Consider the following 20,438-nt stretch of genomic DNA (forward strand, 5'->3'; position numbering starts at 1 on the left):
CTTTTTTTCCATCGCAACTGCTTATGTGTCTCTGTTCAGCTAGCTTTGCTAACATCACGTCAACGGAGCTTACTTTTCTTTGAGCTTCTTTTCTAAGTGACAAAAGTTAGACGTTGTCCCCACCGTCTGTGAAAGCGAAGCGCTGCTGAGTTAGCTGTCGCCATCGGATTTCTTATTATTTATGCAGCGTTATTCTATTACTGACGATTAGACAAACATTTTCTGCTGCTCAGAGGAAACCATTGCGCATCTCAGAGCCGCGAGCGAGTGTAAGGTGGGCAGAAGGAGGGAGCTGTGTGAAGCTGACACCCCACCCATGTCAAAAAATCCAGCAAATAGTCTGAATGGTTAGTGCTCCGTTTGTGCAGGTTTGTGCCGTTGAAACTGTCGTTTGTGCAACTTTCGTCTTTGAGATATTAAAAGTTATAATTTTGGCCGATGACGTCACCATCACCCCATCATGCGCCAAAACAAACCAAAGTGGGCTACTTTGTTAGTGCTCCGTTGTGCAGGTTTGTGCCGTTAAAATTTTCGTTTGTGCATGTTTGGTTTCTGAGATATTAAAAATTATTTTTTACAGTGTGGGTGGAGCCAATCCCAGTTGACGTTGTGTGAGAACTATGTCAAAGTTTGCAAAAATGTTATGTGCTTTTAAAAATCCTTGAAGCCCATACACATTTAATGTCTGAAATAGGATGAAATGAAAATTGTTGCATTTAAAATATATTTACTAAATATTTAGTACATTACTTGGATGAACTTTGTTGAACCAGTGACGCACTTCCGGTTTACTCTGCAAAAACTCTGCTCAAGCAACTAGTATATTAGCTATGGATTTTTTATTTTTTACCCGTTTGCTGCATAATCAGCAGAAAGTAAGTCAACAATGTGAATATAATTGTTCAGCCCACCTCCGAAACCAAAGCACAGTGGGCTCTTTGCACCTCAGCTTCCGTGTTCGGGTTAAAGCGGCTCGGTTTTTTCCGGTCTATTACAAATGTCATTTTACAGTAGGTGTTTGCAGGATTTGCCAAAGCTAACAATTAACGATGTACATCGTATTTGTAAGGCTGGATCCAAAGCCCCATCAAGCAAATTGGAAAAAGGTTTTAAGATGTATGTCTCGTCATATATCCATGGATATGAAGGTGAGTCCTACTTTAAAGTTCTTTAAACTCCGTGGCTAACATTAGCTATGCTAATGCTAGTTAGCAATATTCTCGGACATTTTACTTATACAATTGTGCTATTTAATCATCTAAACATTATTGTTCTTTCTAACGGACAATGTTCTTACGTTATTTTGTGTTTATTTTTAAGTGTATTGCTTTACTATGTGCTCGTTGTCGTTAGTGTCAAACAGAGACCAAGTAACGGGGGAGATTACGGTTCGGGCTTTTTGCTTCCGAAGCATGAGGAAGCACGAGAAGCCCCATAACTTAAAAGTAGGGCAGCACTGGTAATTTGTTTGAGTTTGAGTTCAGCTGAATGTTGAGGTTCAAAGTTGTTAATTTGATAAATATATGGCCGTGTTCCTTAAGGCGTCCGTATTATTTCGTTTGCATGCTTCTTGTTAAGAGCTCAAATGGGATTGTGTTTACAGCCTCTTCACATTTTTAATTATTATCTTTTTCATTATAACATTAAAACAAGACCAGCTCCGTATTGTTTTAATATTGATTGTGAATCAGTTTGTCGTTTTATGTCTGTAGAAGCTGGTCTGTAAAGTTTCTTTAAAGTTTCACTTAGTAAATATGGGAAGTATTTCTAAAATATCAAAGTTTATCACCAAATGTACAGTCATAGTCAACAAATGTAATATTCAAAAGTTCATTAATGTCAGTAGTTTGATTCACTAAATAAAATGCATTTTATAAGTTCATTTGTTTTGCAAAAAAATTGGTTAAGCTTTTATTTCTGTTAATTATAATAATTAACAGAAATAAGTTACAGCTGACAAAATATTATTGTATTACATCATGTTAATATGGCAAACTGATAAATCTCATAAACAGATCTCATCAAAAGCATATTCTGATTTATTGATTATGACTGTTATTATTTCCTGTACAGATAAAACACGAATTCCATTTGAGCACAATATTTTTAACAGTTTAAAGGAGGGCACTCCATTTTGTGCCAACAGTTTGAAAGCAAAGTCTTAATAAAATGTAATGACTGAAAATAATCTCTCAACAGGTAGTTCTCAGAGATGCAGTTCCAGTCATCATGGTGACATGCAGTTGTTCCTGTGTGGCTGGTACTGCATTGTGCAACCATATAGTGGCTCTGCTGTTCCAGACTGCCCACTTCTCCCAGCTCAGTGTCCCAGTCGTTCCTCCAGTTCATAGCTGTACTGAAACAGAACAGCAATGGCACAAACCCAGAACTGCTGTAAGTTTTAAAACTGCCATGTTTCATCAAAAATATTTCAGTGAGATATCTGTGTTGCAGTAAAGCTTAGCAACTAATTATGTTTTTATAGTCCTTATATATAATGACTTTAAAAATGCAAAAATTATTTTGTAGGTTTATTTAAAAATAAAGTACAAAATATTTTTTGGTAATTTTTTAAACTATTTAGTAAACTGAAATGTATACTATATAAAAATACGGTATAATGTATAAAGTTGTACATTTTAAGTACAGCATTAAAATGTAAGTTGCACTTGACATTGACTTGAGAACACATGATGAAGACTGTTATAAACACTATGTCTCTATTTTTCTATTTCAAAGGGTGTAAAACCTGGTCCAGTTGGCAAGATGGTGATAGTGAAGCCTGTACAGGGCCGACTGTCTAAAGGAGGATTAAGGTAAATAATGTTCATAATACTTAATTTTCATGTCTTGCTGCCTTATATATTTTAGCCCTGAGTTAAATACATGTGTGTTTTTTTTTTTGTTTTTGTTTTTTTCTCACTTAAAGGAGTACACTCTTCAGGGGAATGACTGGCCCTCTTCCTGACCTGTCTGTGCTTCGAGTGGCAGAGACGTACAGCGATTTGGAATCCCGGGAGAAGCCACTGGTGACAACCATGGGGATGAGTGTGGAGAAGCCGCTTGTAGATTCTGAATTTGGACTTGTGCAAAAAGGAAGTGTACTGTCCTATCAGCAACCCAAAATCTTAACCCGATGTATAGAGTTACATCACCATGCTCCACCTTCTCCTTCTCTTCCACTTTGTAGTCATCATCTGTCACCATCAGAGTGTGCCTGGGTTTGCACTTTAGAGGAACATTTTCATTTGCAGAGTTTGCAGTTATCATTTGATATGGCTGACAGAATTCAGACATCAACACGAGACCAGAGCTGTGTTCATGAGTGGCACATGCTGCGACAATCAAGAATAACCTCATCAAGATTTAGGGAAGTGTGTTATGTGAGAGGTCCCACCACTGCTGAATCTCTGGCAGAGCGAATAATCAGGGGTACCAAAGAAACAGCTGAAATGCGAAGAGGTTCTGACATGGAGTTTCAGGCAGCAAAAGAATACGCCCACCGCTGTAATGTGAATTATTCACCTTGTGGGCTAGTAATTCACCCTGAAGCCCCATGGTTAGGTGCCTCTCCTGATGGCCTCGTTTATGACCCCAAGGAAACACCATCATTTGGCTTGGTTGAAATTAAATGCCCAAATGTAAGAAGTTATGTTGACTGCAAGTACTTGCAGATGTCAGATGGAGTTTTCAAATTAAAGAAAACTCATGCTTACTATTGGCAAGTACAAGGCCAGCTTCTTGTTACTGGTCTTATGTGGTGTGACTTCTTTGTTTGGGCACAGGAGGATTTCTTTGTGCAGCGACTGGATCCAGACATGGAAGTTCAAAACGTAATCAGACAGAGATGTGACCACTTCTATTTCAACATTTACATGCAAAAGTATCTCTCAATGAAACGTGCAGCACATGACGTGTGACATTGTCATTCTGTGATAGTGGTAAATGTTTGGCTACGCAGGCAAATTTTCCACCTGCATTCATTTGTTTTTGTGTTTTGATTGTAGGCCACTCAAAATCATTCTGTGGTTTGAGCATCAATGTTCATTGAGAGACTAACAGTCCATCTGTGCCTTTTTATTTATTTTAGTAAATGTCATTGTATCCTTGCAAGTTCTTGCAAGTCCTTGCAATTTTCTTTTAGACATACCTTTTTTTTTTGCAAAAAAGTAAGGTTTCACTAAATGCAAAAAATAAACAAATATCAAGTTGCACTATTGTCAATACTGTCAATTTAATTTTGCTTTAGCTTTAACAGGTTTACATGAGAAAAATGCTTATTTACAATCACATTTATAAAATTTGATAACATTCAATCAACACATAATAGAAATACAAATACATTTGACTGCTTCTGTGATAACTCATTCCTTTTACAAAACTTACACATCTGAGAAAATACAATTTTGTTAGGTAACACTATTTGACGGTATGCATAAGATTGACATACCATCATAAACATGACATATCACCTGTCATGGACATGAAAGAGTCTTTATGAATGTCTGACTTTTGTCATGAAGTGTTATTCGGTAAATAATGACACTTTTAATGCAAAATTTATCTGAAAGTTGCAATCAAAGTTCATTAAAAGTGCAAACTGTATTATTTTGTAAATGACACAGTAATGCAAAGTTATTACTTTTAACAGGCTTTCATTGCAACTGAGAAGTTTTCCATTAAAAGTGTTATTAAACAAATGAGAATTCATGACAACATTCATAAAGACTCTTATGTTCACGACAGGTTATCTCAGTCTTATGCACATCCCATCAAAATAAAATGTTTCAGTTGTTTCTCCAATTTATCATCTGCTTACTGATTTTGATAAATAACAGCCATTTGCTGAACTGCAATCAGGGAAATGTGCCTTTAGGACAAGGATTGGGAAACACCTAAAGTGGACTACACATTCGTTCACTTTATGTAGCCCATGCCCTGACCAGAGGTTTTTTTGATAATTGATAAGGAGGCAAGCCACTGCAAAAAGTTCATTAATGGAGCCAACTATAGATAAAGGGATAATTGAATCAAAGACTTTGTTTTCTTTAACTCTTCGGATTACCCGTTCAATGTGCACTCGGAGACGTGCAATTTTCTGAGTCTGAAGAACATTTTGAGCTGGCATCTGCCTTTTCTTGCTGAGAAAAGGTGGACAGTATACCTTGCACTTCACATACTCAGAGATGAGGAATCCTTTATCTACCATTATGGCCATGTCCTCAGTAAGAAGATTAGCCAACCCTGACCTCATAAACAACTCTTTGTCACTTATTGACCCCTCATAGAGTGAAGAAACAAAGGTCACTGCACCATGGGGAGCCATTCCGATCAGACCTTTCATTGTGCAGTGAGATTTGTATTTGGAAAACATCTCACTTTGGAGGAGAGGAGAAGCAGGAGATTGGCATTTGAGCTCAGTGCAATCTACTATCACTTGAATGTCAGGAAAATCTTTGAATTCACCAGGGAGTTGAGCTTGGATGTCCTCTGTATCAATCCAGATACATAGTGAACCCAAAAGAGTGTACAAGTAATTGGTCCATGAACAAATAATGCGGCTTACAGTAGAAATGTGAATATTAAACCGGTTTGCTAGGTCTCTTTCCTTAAGCCCTGCAGCCAGGTACATCTGGAACAGGAACAGCTCATCAATGGGTTGCAAGGAATGCCTCTGATAAAAGAAAAAGCAAAAATACATTCAAAATGTATAAAAATCCATATTTATTTACTTATGTACTTTAAAGAGGTTATCATAAACAATAGTAACCAGTAGAACAAGAGAAAATATGTGTATATATAACAAAGAACAGAATAATTATCTTACCACTACTTTTCAGTTTGTTCATTTCTTCCTACTCATTTTCACTTATTTAACCCTTATCTCAGTTTAATGAAATATATTACATACTGACTCAATAATTATCAGAAATTTGTGATGATATGCAAGCAGCACTTTCTGAAGATAACATATTCCTCTATAATCTGTAGTAAAAGTTCTTATTGCATATACAAAGTGTACTTGTGGAAGCTACCAACCATGTGTGCTGCTCTGACAGCAGTTATTGCTTCGCCGCTTCCCTCAACAGCTCTGACTCTTGATGAGCGAATCATTTTGTGGACAGAAGGTTCAATAAGCCCCCAAAACAACATGAAGTGACGATAACTTGAAAATCTGTTGGTACACAACATAGTAACATTTCAGATTATTTTTAATAATACAAAAGTAAAGTAAAGGATAAAGTAACCACAACTTTTACTTATTCAATAATATAAATACTATAAAAGGACGGTTCCCAAACACCCAATAAATTAAATTTAAAAAGTTAAAAATCTTTTGAAACTACAGCAGTAGATTGTATTAATTCTAATATTTAATGTTAGAAAAATGCAAAATACTTTCAGTAACATTACATACTTTTTATTTTCACTTGATATATGTAGCATAGCAGGTTCAGCAAATACAAAACACTTCTGAAAATTGACACTTGTGACCTAACAAGTGTGACTTTAACACGAAATGTAAGTGTGTTTATTGTATTTTTGAATTAAGACACATTTAATAATAAATTAAAAAATCAAAGGTGGGGCAAGTAACCCACATTTTAAAAAGGAAAAGGTTCGTTGCAGTGTACAAGCTTACCTTGTGTAAAATCGGATGTCATCATCGGACCCTGCGAACCGCTGTAATCCAAAGGTAGATTGAATTTTCAGTTCTTCGATCTGGGTTGTTAGGGCTTTTATTTCTTCTTTTAATTTATCGTTTTCATTTATTGCCATGTCCAGGCCAGCTGGTTCTGGGACGGAGCAATAATCGTGATCGGCAGAAGTGCATTGCACAGGCGGATCAGTTTCAGTGCTGTCTGGCTCTGGTCTGCTCACTCGTTCCCATACACTCGCTCTTTCAGGCTGAACACAGAAGTTGTTCCATTGAAATAACTCAGGGACAGCTCCTTTATTTACCTTTCTTCTCCCTCCGGCAGTTTTAGGTTGAAGAAGCTGATCCGGAGTGAAGTGAAGGCTGCAAACTTTGCTATGTGTTGTTAGCTTGAATTTGTCGCGACGAATATTTACTAGCCATCGTCTTCTTAAGTCAGGATCGCATGGAAATCCATGAAAACTTAAACGGCCGTTATATTTGGAAGACGCTGTGCACCGGGGAACACAACAGTGTTCATGGTATTGCTTAGATTGTTTTTGAAATACGATTTTGTCTTTCCTTGCGGTCATGGTCACTCAAAGCGGAAGGAAATGAGCCGCACTACGCGCATGCGGGTGTGACGTCAGCGCCTTAGGTGCAAAGAGCCCGTTGAACAGGTTATAAACATTACGTTAGGGCAGTGGTTCTTAACCTTTTTTGAGGTACTGAAACCCCCCAGTTTCATATGCGCATTCACCGAACCCTCCTTATCCCCCACTGTGTTGCCACCCCCACGCCACTAGAGGCAGTAGCAACCCCAAAAATATGCTACTAAGGAGCAGATCAGTGCTCCTCCGCAGCACTGATTGGCTAAGCCATGTAACGTGATCCTCTGCAGCAAGTGATGGCAAAGCGGGGTGCGTCATCACGACTTTACGCAAGTGTGTCTTTATCTCCGCCGCAGAGGCTCCGCTGAACCCCTGAGACCGACTCTTCGAACCCCTGGGGTTCAATCGAATCCAGGTTAAGAACCACTGCGTTAGGGTCACTGCTGCATGTTCTTTATTGGCAGAATTCAATTATTGTGGAGAGAGAACCCCATATTGGTGAGAAAACATTGCTATCTTAAAACATTTCTTGAAATGAGACAAATTTCTTCTTGTTCTAAATCTTTATTGAAGTTCAAAACAAAAATTAGATACACATTGTACAACAGCTGAAAATCTGAAGAATTTAAACGAAGTAGCCCACACTTTGATTTGTTTTGGAGCAATATGGGGGGATGGTGAACTCTGGATGACCTAAAAAAATATTTTTAACATCTCAAAGTTGAAAGCTGCACAAACCACAGTTTTAACGGAACAAACCTGCACAAACGGAGCACTAACGAAGTAGCCCACTTTGGTTTGTTTTGGCGCAATATGGGGTGACGGTGACATCATCGGCCAAAATTATAACTTTTAATATCTCAAAGATGAAAGTTGCACAAACGACAGTTTCAATAGCACAAACCTGCACAAACGGAGCACTAACGAAGTAGCCCACTTTGGTTTATTTTGGCGCAAGATGGGGTGATGGTGACATCATCAGCCAAAATTATAACTTTTATAACTTTTTGGTATCTCAGAAACCAAAGCTACACAAACGAACATTTTAACGGCACAAACGGAGCACTAACCATTCAGACTATTTTCTGTATTTTTTGATGTGGGTCGGAGTGTCAGCTTCACACAGTTGGGGCAGGGGAGTAACAGAAACACGTTATTGCTTGGATTTTAATCGGTGCGTTTTGCATCCACTAAAATCAACGATGTTAACAAATAAACTGGACAGTATGCTGTACGTTTAGTGATATTTTCATTGTTGCAGTCTTGACTGGTCTTGAAATAAAATGCCGAGTCCTTAGCGCCCAAGACCGAGACCAAATGCGGTCGAGTCCGAGCCCATCAAAAAAATGGTCTCGAGACCAAGACCGATTTCGAGTACTACAACACTGCTAGTCAGAACCACCTGATCATAATCTACCCTGCTGTCTTTGGTTGATAAGTGAAAAAAATATCCTAAATTATTTACCATCACTTGTGGATGTTATGGATCACATACTTTAGATTCATGGACATCAAATGTTATCTTCTGTATTTGTATTATTCTGCTATAAATAAAAATGACACATTAAAAAAGTAAAAACTTTGCATCATTTTACTGCATTGCTGCTGCATTAATTACTTTTTACTCTACACTGAAGGCTGCCCAAGGATAATGAATGGAGTATTGTAGATAAGTGACTCGGCTCATTTCAGAAAGTGCACTTTTCTTATCTCTGTATTTTTAAAAACATAATGCAGCATCCATGTGAGTTTTACTAAAATATTTACATGTACACACTCTTTGTTTTACTCTACTAGGAGAAACAGTGATGTGTTGGAATTGAGTAACACGCGGTCCTTTCCTGTGTTTCTATAGATGATGTATCAAGCAGAGATTTGTACATAGAAAGCGGAGGAAAGCACAGTGGATTAGACGGACTCTGCAATCAGAGGCATTGTAATATCCTGTAAGCTTTTGGCATCACAGACTTGCGGTAAACACGAACAAACCAAAACTCTGAGAAGGACACCTGCAGAACAAATTGATTGCAACTCTCTTATGCAAACAGGAAAGCAGAGGCAGATGTGGCTGCAGATAAAGCTTGAGCACTGCCAAAAGCCCCCCTACACCCGCCACTCCACCTCCCGCTTAAAAACAGGATGTACGTGGAAGAGAGAGGCATTTGTTACAGAACAACTTCAGAGACCTGCTGGTTACTGATTACTACTGTGTGAGTTTCCTGAATGTGATCGGCGCTCTAGTAATTACCAGAGGAATTTACACTTGCACAGTAAGATAGCAGCTACCAACCACCTGGGTTTCAGGTCTGCCTCTCCACCCGAGTTTGAATGCCCTCTTTCCTCAAAGCTGCAGTAGGTAACTTTTATTTTAAAAAAAAGTTTTTTACGTATTTGCTAAAATATGTTACTATGACCTAGTAAAACTCTTACTAGGTCATAACAGTATGAATATAAATGTGATAATAAATCAAACTTCTCTGACTCCTCACTGTGCTAGTGCTGCTGTCTGCAGGAATACGACTGGCCAGAAACAACCAATCAGAGCAAGAAGGAGGGCTTTAGCACTGTCAATCATGCTAACATAGGTGCTTCTCACATCCTGCCCCTTGTATCACCTTGCTAAGCTACAGCTTTCCCCCAGAGCGTAGCTTTCCGTTAATGCGCAAGCCAGTTAGCATGTCTATCGATGACAGAGGGTAAAGAGTTTTCCTGTGATGGTAAATTGTCTTTCTGCCATTAGTACTGGTGAATCGCTTTCATCAGCATGATATACAGTGCTATGACCCTCCTCCTGGTTCTGATTGGTTGTTTCTGTTGTTTCTGCAGATGGCAGTGGAACCACAGGAAGGAGGCAGAGGAGCTTGATTTTTTTTCTTTTTTCACAGATTACCTGTCTCATTATATACAGTCAACATAGTGAAAGGTTTAAGAAACATGTAAAGAGATATATATTTTTACCTATTGCAGCTTTAATTTTCAGTGTCTTGTCAGGATATTCTGGATTCATTTAAATTTTATTAGTTTAGCTTTTATTTGAAGTCACCAAAGTGGAAGTTAATGTGTTGACTTAATTTCAGGATCAGGGCCACGCCCAAACCACACCTCCAACTCATCAAGCGGCCCATTTATACTCCGCTCATCCACTCTACTCAGTCTGTCGTGTTTTGTCAAACGTCAGACCCGTGACTTCCGCTACGACTACAAGCCTACAATTCAACTCACCACTGAAAGCGACATGGCTACCCAGCTCTTCCCTTCAGATCCAGACGATGTTCTTCAATATTCCATCCGCTGCGAACATTTCTTTTCCTCTTCCAGCAATTAGTCAAGCTCCAATTAGCAAACGCTGCATGCTTTTTTATTTTCCGTCTTGCACCTCATTAGCGCCGTTCCTACATCAGTCCGTGGTTCGCCCTTCACCTCCAACATTCCAGTTCAGCGAACGCAGAAGGCCAAGAGACGCCAGACTTCAGGCTCTTCTTCCGGGGCACCGCCGCCTCCCAGAGTCATTCAGCTAAATAACACCAACCCTTCCTCACCTCAGCACTGCATCGCAGGCACATCAACCCATCTAAGTCTCAATTCCTCACCTCCAACGCTCTCTACAGGAGAAACGAATCCCTTTCAGCCACCCAGCAAGTCCTTCAAAGTCCGTTTCCTCATCCATGATCTCCGGTGACGTCATTTCCAACGCCGGCTCAGACCTCCACCCGAGTGCTAGACTCTTCTCGGATCACCACGAACTTCCAGAGCCTCTCAGCCAAGCATCACAAACATATCCTTATTTCAGCATCCCTCCTCCGAAACTCAACAGTCAACCGCACCACCACCACCGAAGTTCAAACACCCCAAGCTCCCACTTTCTCCAACAGCATCCTCGATGACGTCACCTCCGCCTTCACTCACTCCGATTCGGACCTCTACTTGCACCGACAGCTCCCCTAGCGGAGCATGGTTGTATCACACCCTCTGCCTGCATCCTCTCAGTTCAAAGACCCTTTCTGCATCGTCATTTCATTACTATTCTCCCAAGCTTCCCAAAGTTTGAATATATATATTTTTTAAAAGTTTGTCTACTCTAATACCTCAGCAGGTCAGTAGTACATCTTCACTTGTCTTAAAGAACACCGCTACCAGTCTGAGCAGTAGCGATTTACATTAGGTTTCACTCTATTTTCAAACCGACTACCATCCTCCCTCCGTTCCCTTTTTCTCTTTTTGTTCATCATCTCTCTAACATGCATAATCAAACCTCCCCCTTCTGTCCCATTCATGCAATAACATATAAGAACATCCCTCTCCCGTTTCACCATTATTTTCACCATCAAATTCTAACGATGTTGTCGAACCTTGGCAGGAAAGATATTCTGCAGCGATTTGTCCAACACAAATCTGAAGAAACCTCTAACCAAGATGCTCGGCTTTCTCAGGCCAGGGATCATGCGAACCTTATTCACATAACCATCTCAAAAACAAATGTCTACATATTTCGGCGTTAGCCATTCAAGGATCATAAACTATTAGCAGTATTCTTAGTTTACTCTCCGAGATTCAGGGAGCCAGAGCAGAGACCTTAGAACCGTAGTGATGTGCTCTATATTCTAGGTTTTAGCCAAACACTAGCACAGCATTCCGGCTCAGCCGGAGCCATCCAAATTATCTTTAGCCTTCTACAGAACTGAACCAATCTTTATCAGGCCGTCGAACTTCTAGGTCCCTGACTCCGATGCCGCCACCCCAGCAGACGACGGCAGAAGAGACGACTCTCTCAACAACAGAATCGTAGGGGACGTCCACATCTTGCCGCAAACCTCGAAGGAACTTCACATCAAGTATCCAGGTCGCAGGTCTGAATTCGATAACCATCTCTTCATCATTCTTCACATGATTCTTCAATCTAGAAGATAAGGCTCCCACCAACATCACATTCTCTCTGCAGCCCACATATCAGGCCACTTTCTACCATTTTATTAAGAACTGGGTTCTTATAACCCGAATCGTACGTCCGTATTTGCCCCTGCACGTCTTTCTTGCAGTTTATGCGGTACTCCTCTCATCCAGCAACTACTTGTACAATTACTCTCCCTCTTCATCCTTGTTTCATCCATCAATCCCTCCATCCATCTATCCCTCCATTCATTCACCCACTCATTGATCTATTCATTAATTTATCAACATCCACCCATCCTCATATCCATCCATTCACATCCCTCCATCCACTCATTGACTTATTCATTCATTCATCCCATCGATTTATTCTTTCATTCATCCACCCATCCTCATATCCATCCATTCACATCCCTCCATCCACTCACTGATTCATTCATTCATTCGTTCATCCACCCATCCACATTTCTCTGTCCTTCCACCCATCATCCCTCCATCCTTTCATCCACCCACCAAATTATTCATTCATTGATCCATCTATCCCTCTATCCACATCCATTCATCCATTTCAGATCCATCCGTTCACCCAATCACCCAGATCCGCTCATTCATTCATTCATTCATTCATTCATTCATTCATTCATCCACCCTCATTCTATACCTATCCACATTCATCCATCCATCCCCCTCTCTATACGACGAGAAATGGCTATCCCCCACCGCCCCTCCCCTTCACATCAACCCAAACTCAGACATCAATCTTTCTCGTAAGCTCATCAACTTCCGAGGGCACCGACAATTGGGCCACGCCGTCCCACACCTGGGGCCAAGATGATCTGCAATACCCCAACGATCCTGGTAGTTCAGTCTCCAGCTGCAACCCGCTGCCCGCCAATCCATGTCAGCTTCTTTACAGGATTCTCCGACTCCTCAGTCCCAGTCCACTCCCAGCTTTCCAGAACAATTTCTTCACTTCAAACCAAGGCAAACGCTCTCACTCCTACCTCAGACATCATCCTAATGGAGAGTTCAATTCTCTCTTACGGATTCATCCAAGGGTTTTACCTCACCTTCGTTCATCACGTAACCCCGAAACCACTCATTCTTCTCAATCGTACCCACTGAAGGACGTTTCTAACAGTTCCATGAACCATGCCTTCATATCACTCCTCAGAGAAACCCTACATTCCAGCCAACACCCCTCTCGTTCAAGGCTCACTCATCCTCAATTTCTCTTGCAAGGGCAAGTTTTCTCTCCTACAATGACTTCTCTTCAACCCGAAGACATCCAACTCCCTCCAAGGCTTTGCAGCCATTTCAGAAACAAACGGCCTAGAATCCATTTCTCCTCGCATTCGATTTCATCATTAAGGCAGCGAAACTTTGGGGACATGAACGGCATAAGAAGTTTACTCTCTTCTATTCATACTCATTCAGGTCTCAGCGCAGCGTCAGTTCCAGGTTCGAGCGGCTCACATTCCAGTAACTCAGAACATCCCCGATGTTCTATCACTTCCTTCAAATTCCGACTCTCTGCTTCAGATTCAGAAATTCACTAATCTCCGACTCCTCAGCCTTCAATAATGTCCAACCGACTCCCCTATTCCTTTTCTCCAAGCATAATTCTTTATCCACCCACACTCTTCAGGTATTCATCATTTAGATATCAGTCTTCAGAGATGTTAACCGATCAGTTCGCTTCTCTCACCCATTTCATCTCTTCCATCCTCAACCCATACGAGCCCATCTTCACATTCAGATCAGAAATTCAGCAACCATTTCATCTCAAGGTCCACGCCTCACCTCAGCATCCCGTAACGCAATCACTTAAGTCTGGCTCAAGCTATTAAGTCAAGTCCAGCATCTCTCTCAAACCTTATTCCGCCTATTCTTTCCTATGTGAATTCAGGCTACCTCCTACAAGACAATTCAAGTCTTAGTTCACTAGTCATCACAAGTGTACCTTTCATGCCTCCATATAACCTCAGTGACTTTCGCAAAGCCATTCTTTTCTCATCTCAATTTAAATTGGACACTTTTGGGGCTCCTACGTTGGCTCAGGAATAAATAAGAGGAATCGCCTCCCGAAGACACCCCCACTCAGTGTCCACATCCCAAGCCCTCCATCATTCTCCCAGACGACCAAATCAAGATCCTCCATCCCTTCATCCCTCCATACTTTCATCCCCTCATCCTTTTGCCCTTCCTCCCTCTCCCCTTCATCCCTAATGCATCCATAAATAAATCTTTAAACGTATCTGTTTGTGGCGTGGTCCTTGCTAGTGAAAGGATTTCTATAGATTTTCATTTTGGCTTTAGATTTGTGTTGTGCTTTTAAAGTCACTATTTACACAGTTTGAGTTGTGCTTGTGCAATAGCTCTCAAATGACTAAAACTCAACTTGAATCAGTCTGTTAGAGCAGGCTGAACTCATATTGCATGTTTGTAGTCTTTACTGTATAAGCCCAAGATAGCAAACCTTTGGAACCCTGCCACACTCACATCAATTTACCTTATGCAAACTGTTCTGACTTTATAGCACAGGTTATATTTTTTAGTTTAAGAAGAGAATTAAAATTCTGGTTGATGTGTTGTGATTTCTTTGTCTGGTAAGAAGAAAAAACGGTGAGAGACTAGGTCCGATCTAAGCCAGTCTAACTATAAGTTTCATCAGAAGGGAAAGTTTTAAGCCTTGTCTTATAGTAAGCAGGGTGGCTGATTCACAAGCTGCTTCCACAGCAGAGGAGTCTGAGAACTAAAGGATCTGCCTCACATTCTACTGTTAGAACCTCTAGGAACCAGTAGTAAACCTACAGTCTGAGATTGAGAGCAAAGTGCTCTGTTAGGAACATATGGACCAATCAGATCTCTGATGCATAATGGAACTGGATATTAGGGGCTTTATATATGAAAAGGAGAAGCTTAAATTCTCTTCTGGATTTAACAGGAAGCCAATGAAGGGAAGCTGAAATAAAAGAAATATGACCTCTCATTTAAATTTTCATTAAAATTAAGCCAGAGTTGCAGAACTCCTGCTGCAGGGTTCAGAGAAGATAAACTGAGAGCTTGTCTCTAAGGCTTCAAAAATTATATATATATATATATATATATATATATATATATATATATATATATATATATATATATAATGTTTTTTTACTATTACATTTCAACTTAGAAGTTAAATATATGCCTGGCTTTTTTTTTCTGTAACACTTTATTATTATGAAATTCACATGGACCAGAACGTTAAAATTAAGTTTTAAATCTGAGCCAGGAACATGACTAAGTTTATAATATTGGAAAAATATGATGTTACCCCAAAGACAACGATGCAGTTGGCATAGCCCCAATAGTTCTCATCAAAGCTCAACAGTACTGGTGCATCATCATCATTATTATTACTCTGTGCTAGCATTTAAACTTGTGTCATATTTCTATTTGCTTTCACCTGTTCTTAGGAACTTGTTTAGTCTGCATTGGAGTCAGACAGGACGCTGCCATGAACCAGACAGGCTGCCCTGAGGTCAAGGTCCCGTTTCCCGTCTTCTTCACTGTTGGAATCGTCAGTCTGGCTGAGAACCTGCTGGTCGTGGTGGCGGTGATGCGCAGCAGGAACCTCCACTCGCCCATGTACTGCTTCATGTGCAGCTTGGCTGCCTTCAACACCATCGCCAGCGTGACAAAAACATGGGAAAACCTGATGATAGTTCTCGCTGATGCGGGACACCTGGAGAGGAGGGGTCCTCCTGAGACCGACCTAGACGACGTGATGGACTCCCTGCTCTGCATGTCGTTTGTAGGCTCCATATCCAGTTTCCTGGCCATTGCTGTTGACCGGTATGTATCCAGATCTGCTGACGGATGACGGATACAGTGAGTGATGCCAAAAAAAAAAAAAAGTTAGTCGTCTTAAAGCAGTAAACAGGTTTCGGACTTCGCAAATCAATCAATCAATCAATCAATCAATCAATCAATCAATCAATCAATCAATCAATCAATCAATCAATCAATCAATCAATCAATCAATCAATCAATCAATCAAAGTTTATTTGTATAGCACATTTCAGCAGCAAGGCATTTCAAGGACTTTACATAATAAAAAAAATAATAAAATAAAAATAAAAACAGCATGTGACATTGAATAAACAGTGAGAAAGAGATTTTGAAAAAAAAGATTAAAAAAGATAAAAACATACTTTTGTTACGGAATTTACAGGACAAGGTTTCCAACGTTGCAGCACCAGGCTCTGTCCTTCTCTTACACAGTGGTATATTTTTTTTACTATTATGTGAACCACTGTGTGAACTGTATGTCCTGCACACTGGGCAAGGGCACAATGCAACTATGTTACCTAATTCAATTGCACTTTGCAATTCCTTCATGAAGAACTAGTAATGGTGTCTAATGGTGTCTTTGGACAATCTAATGTGTTTTTTCACCATGTATTGACCATAATGCCGTATTGACCCTAACGCCCAACACATAACGCTGTGCTTTTCAGAAAACAGCCTACTCTGCCATGACTGATGTTAAAACAACCTATGTGAGTGTTAACTCCTGCAGATCTCGACAAAAAAACAGACAACTGGCCACCTAATATTGCTTTAATTCAGAAGATTTCACTGTAAAAATGGTCATTGGGTGCTGAGCGGTCAGCTGCACAAAACCGACAAGGATGCAAATCAAACTTGTCATTTTATTGTAAACCTTTTGATGGAGACAGAAGACTGTGATAGATAGCTCTGTCAATCACTTTTGTCACATTTCTTGCTAATACAATCCCATTTTAAAAGGTGTGATATGTCTTAGTACAGTTTTTAGTACAGAGGCCCACAGTGCTATTAGTTTGACCACTGGTGTAGTGACTGGTATCCAGCCACAATGATGAAATGTTCTTTACCCTCTCATTTTGGCTTGTCACTCCTCAACAAAGCATTCCTTTGAATGATACAAAACTTTATAAAAGAGGGAAGATAATGATAAATAAATTGTGACATGACATTCAAGAAGCCACATTCAAACATTTTTGTTGCAGATTTTCAAAAAAAACAAAAAAACAACTCATTACCATTTCGATACTCAAAATGAGCCTGGAAAACATCATTAGTTTGCCCTTTTCCACCTAAAAGCATATTGATTGCTATAGGTACATACACCTTATTGTTTGATAGCTGAATGTGGCTTTCCTGAAAATAAAATAAAGGAAACTTTATCAAAGCCCAACTATTACCCTGAGGCAAAGAGATGGTATTATGGATAATAGCAACATGTTGCCTTGCAGAAACGGTTGATCATTGTAGTTTAAGTTAACTTTCCAGCACACATCTGTCAAAAGACAAGGTGAAAGGGATCTAATGAACTCTGTTTGTAGCTCATTTATGTTGGGACTGGTGTGACTCTCATTCACTGATCTGTTCCATACAACAAGCTGAGACCATGTTGTTAGGGCCACATAAGATCCTTAAAAACAGTTTTAAGTCTAAATTGTGTTTTTAATTAGACATTTGATCTTTGCATGCACCCGCCCCCTCACCCTGCGCCTGCTGCAGGTAGGTGCCCTGCCAGGATTACCTTGGACGGATGGATGAATTTGATCTTTGTAGATTCTAATTCAAAAGAGAGTGGATTACCAAATTAAAAAGATAATGATGTTCTTTATATGCTCATTTTTGTTTGAACTGAAACAACAAAGGATCCTTTGCTGTCTAATGATATCCATTATCTGACCAATGTATGGGTTCCAAGATTTTCCAATTACTTTCACTCTGATAAGCTTTTAACTCAACTGAAAGTTTGACTAACCACCAAGGTTTTTTTCGAAGCTCCATTAACCCCCTAAGGGCAGCTGCAAATGTAAGAAAATTAGCATATGGTCACAAGTTTCTTTGTTTTGTCTTTCTAACCCTACACACATTTGAATAACTCTAACACAACTCTAACACAAACCCTAATTATAAAATCCAAATATCCTTCAATCAGGACTGAAATGTTTTTTGTTGTTGTTTATCCTACAGTTACATCACCATCTTCCATGCGCTACGTTACCACAACATCATGACCATGCAGCGAACTGCAGCCATCTTGGGGCTCATCTGGACATTATGTGCAGTTCTGGCCGTGCTAATGGTGAAGTTCTTCAACTTTAAGTTCATCATGATCTGCTTCATCGTCTTCTTCGTTGTCTCCCTGGCAGCCATCTGCTTCCTCTACGTCTACATGTTCATGATGGCCCGCATTCATGCCAAGAACATTGCAGCGCTACCTGGTGGCGGCAGGGACAAGTCTCAGCATCAGAGGAGGTGGGGCAGCAACATGAGAGGCGCTCTCACTCTCACCATCCTGTTTGGGGCGTTTGTGGTGTGTTGGGCACCGTTTTTTGTCCACCTGGTCATCATCACAGTTTGCCCTATGAATCCGTACTGTGAATGCTACAGGTCCTTGTTCGAGCTGCATGTGGTGCTGATGATGAGCCATGCCCTCATAGACCCGGCTATCTATGCTTTCCGCATGGCTGAGCTGCGGCACACCTTCAGAAAGATGCTGTTTTGCTCTGACTGGAAATTTTGCTTGTAACAGAAATGTATTTAAAGTTTTCTAAACGTTTTTCATCCACAGAGCAAAAATAGGTTGCACTGCATTCTGATGACTGCGCAACGTTAAACCTGCTCCCCTTTGTGCTAATTATCATTTTTGTCTTTGAGTCATTCATTGGCAGGGGTTAAGTCACTGTGTGTTTCCTGTGACTTGTGTCACCAAGCAGCTGAGGCTAACAGAGGGTATGAACCTACATCACTCTTGTTTGCATTGCTACTTGGACATTTGGTCAATGGACTTTGAGCGTACAAACCACATGTTTGAACTTTTCATTTGTTGTCCTTCTGGTCTCACTGGGGATCCCTATGACCTGAAAGTGATTCCATTGTTGGCATCTTACTCTTTAAAGCAGCAGCAGCTAACTTATATCATAATGTTATTTACCTAAATGTCTCCAGGTCCTGACAGTGAAACATCTGACAGATCATCTGTGAAAGAAATCCACCTCCTCCTGATGTCTGCAGAAATGCATTGCTGGCTGCCGGTCAGAAGCAACCAATCACAGCCAGAAGGAGGGTCTCAGTGCTGTAAATCATGTTTATGTATGCACTGCTGAAGATTAACAGTGGAGAAACAAGTGATGCTGGCTATGCTAGCTAGGCTGAGCATTCAGGGCAGGCTCTGCGATGGGCAGAAAGCAAGGGGGAATGATGTGAGCAGTGCGTACGTGAGCCTGATTGACGGTGCTAAGACTCTATTCCTGGCTCTGATTGGTAGTTTCTGACCTAGTGGTATATTTCTGCAATAGGAGGTTATCTGTCTGTCACGACATTCTGACACTGTTTATAAAAGTTTCCTACTGCAGAATTCGCCCATATCAGCCTCTTAACCCATAAATGTTATCTTGAAGTTTTATGATCAAAAGATTGTTTAGATACATGTTAATTTATTATTTTGTTTCTATTTCTTAGTCAAAGTTTAAAAATTCAGAAATGAATTTAAACACCCCACATGTAGCTTCTAATGAGTCAGAACTTAAATCTTGGGTTAGATTCTGAACGTTGAAAGCGAGTCCGCCTCTTTATTCCACGGATGATCACATGCTGTGAACCTTAAATGATAAACGGCTCCAATCAGCAGCAGATCAGTCTACAACTATTTTTTTCTATTTTCTCCTTCTCTGCAGTTAAAAGAAAATAAGGTGGATAAAAATAATGGATTTCATATCTGAAATTGACATTTTTATCTCTAAGTGGATTATGAGACTTGATGACGTATTTTGGTAACACTTTATTTGAAGGGGGGGGGGGGGGTGAATAAGACTGTCATGACACTGTGATAGACATGACATAACACCTGTCATGAACATGAATAAGCCTTCATGAATATTTATGACTGTCATAAAGTGTCATTCAGTAAATTATGACACTTTTAATACAAAGTTGACATTATTTGAAATGTCTTTATGACAACTTGACATTAACCAAGAAATCATTACTGTTTAAACTTTACCTTTGATAACATAAAGTTACCTAATTTTTAAAGTGCAATCAGTAATACTTTTAGAACAAATTTATATCAGTAATGATTCAGTCAGACATTTCTCTTTAAACAGTGTTAAATTGTTTGTGTTTGTGAGTTTTATCTCTGTTTTTGTTCCTTTGCTTAGTTAATTATTGTAGACGTACAATAACTGATTGTCAATAAAATCTTGTTATGCTGAACTGATTATTCATCTTGATTTTTAATAAATTACGTTTGATTA

At 39.9% G+C, this 20,438-nt stretch overlaps 2 protein-coding genes and 1 long non-coding RNA gene across 5 annotated transcripts; 2 read left to right on the plus strand and 1 right to left on the minus strand.

The window, feature by feature from the left end:
* Positions 1-934: 934 nt before the first annotated feature.
* Positions 935-4,215, plus strand: LOC145547663 (uncharacterized). Of its 3 annotated transcripts, XM_081597458.1 has the most exons (5): positions 935-1,148; positions 1,354-1,445; positions 2,200-2,394; positions 2,740-2,816; positions 2,930-4,215. In XM_081597458.1, exons 1-5 carry the CDS (start codon positions 998-1,000, stop codon positions 3,918-3,920), a joined length of 1,506 nt encoding a protein of 501 aa, XP_081453584.1. In that variant the 5' UTR covers positions 935-997; the 3' UTR covers positions 3,921-4,215. The 3 variants fall into 3 exon arrangements, with proteins under 3 accessions (XP_081453584.1, XP_081453585.1, XP_081453586.1); XM_081597459.1 differs by having other exon boundaries at positions 935-1,445; XM_081597460.1 differs by lacking the exon at positions 1,354-1,445.
* On the minus strand, positions 4,216-7,307 carry LOC145547664 (uncharacterized). The gene is made up of 3 exons (XR_014083960.1): positions 6,644-7,307; positions 6,040-6,175; positions 4,216-5,674 (listed from the first exon to the last, which is right to left on the minus strand). It is a non-coding gene; the product is annotated as an uncharacterized LOC145547664 (long non-coding RNA).
* Positions 7,308-9,057: 1,750 nt separating this feature from the next.
* On the plus strand, positions 9,058-19,973 carry mc2r (melanocortin 2 receptor). Its single transcript, XM_008411098.3, has 3 exons — positions 9,058-9,604; positions 15,597-15,975; positions 18,154-19,973. The coding sequence occupies exons 1-3, from the start codon at positions 9,577-9,579 to the stop codon at positions 18,710-18,712; spliced, it is 966 nt and encodes a 321-aa protein (XP_008409320.1). The 5' UTR covers positions 9,058-9,576; the 3' UTR covers positions 18,713-19,973.
* The last annotated feature ends 465 nt before the right edge of the window (positions 19,974-20,438 follow it).

This window comes from Poecilia reticulata, chromosome 16 (assembly GCF_904066995.2).
Source record: "Poecilia reticulata chromosome 16, P_reticulata-male-v2, whole genome shotgun sequence".
In the NCBI taxonomy this organism is placed as follows: Eukaryota; Metazoa; Chordata; class Actinopteri; order Cyprinodontiformes; family Poeciliidae; genus Poecilia; species Poecilia reticulata.

Coding starts and splice junctions, on each gene's coding strand:
- LOC145547663 (XM_081597458.1), top strand. CDS start 998: ATGTCATTTTACAGTAGGTGTTTGCAGGATTTGCCAAAGCTAACAATT. Junction 2,395..2,739: donor GGCACAAACCCAGAACTGCT/GTAAGTTTTAAA, acceptor TCTATTTCAAAG/GGTGTAAAACCTGGTCCAGT. Junction 2,817..2,929: donor CTGTCTAAAGGAGGATTAAG/GTAAATAATGTT, acceptor TCTCACTTAAAG/GAGTACACTCTTCAGGGGAA.
- mc2r (XM_008411098.3), top strand. CDS start 9,577: ATGCCCTCTTTCCTCAAAGCTGCAGTAG. Junction 9,605..15,596: donor TTTCCTCAAAGCTGCAGTAG/GTAACTTTTATT, acceptor ACCTGTTCTTAG/GAACTTGTTTAGTCTGCATT. Junction 15,976..18,153: donor CTGGCCATTGCTGTTGACCG/GTATGTATCCAG, acceptor TTTATCCTACAG/TTACATCACCATCTTCCATG.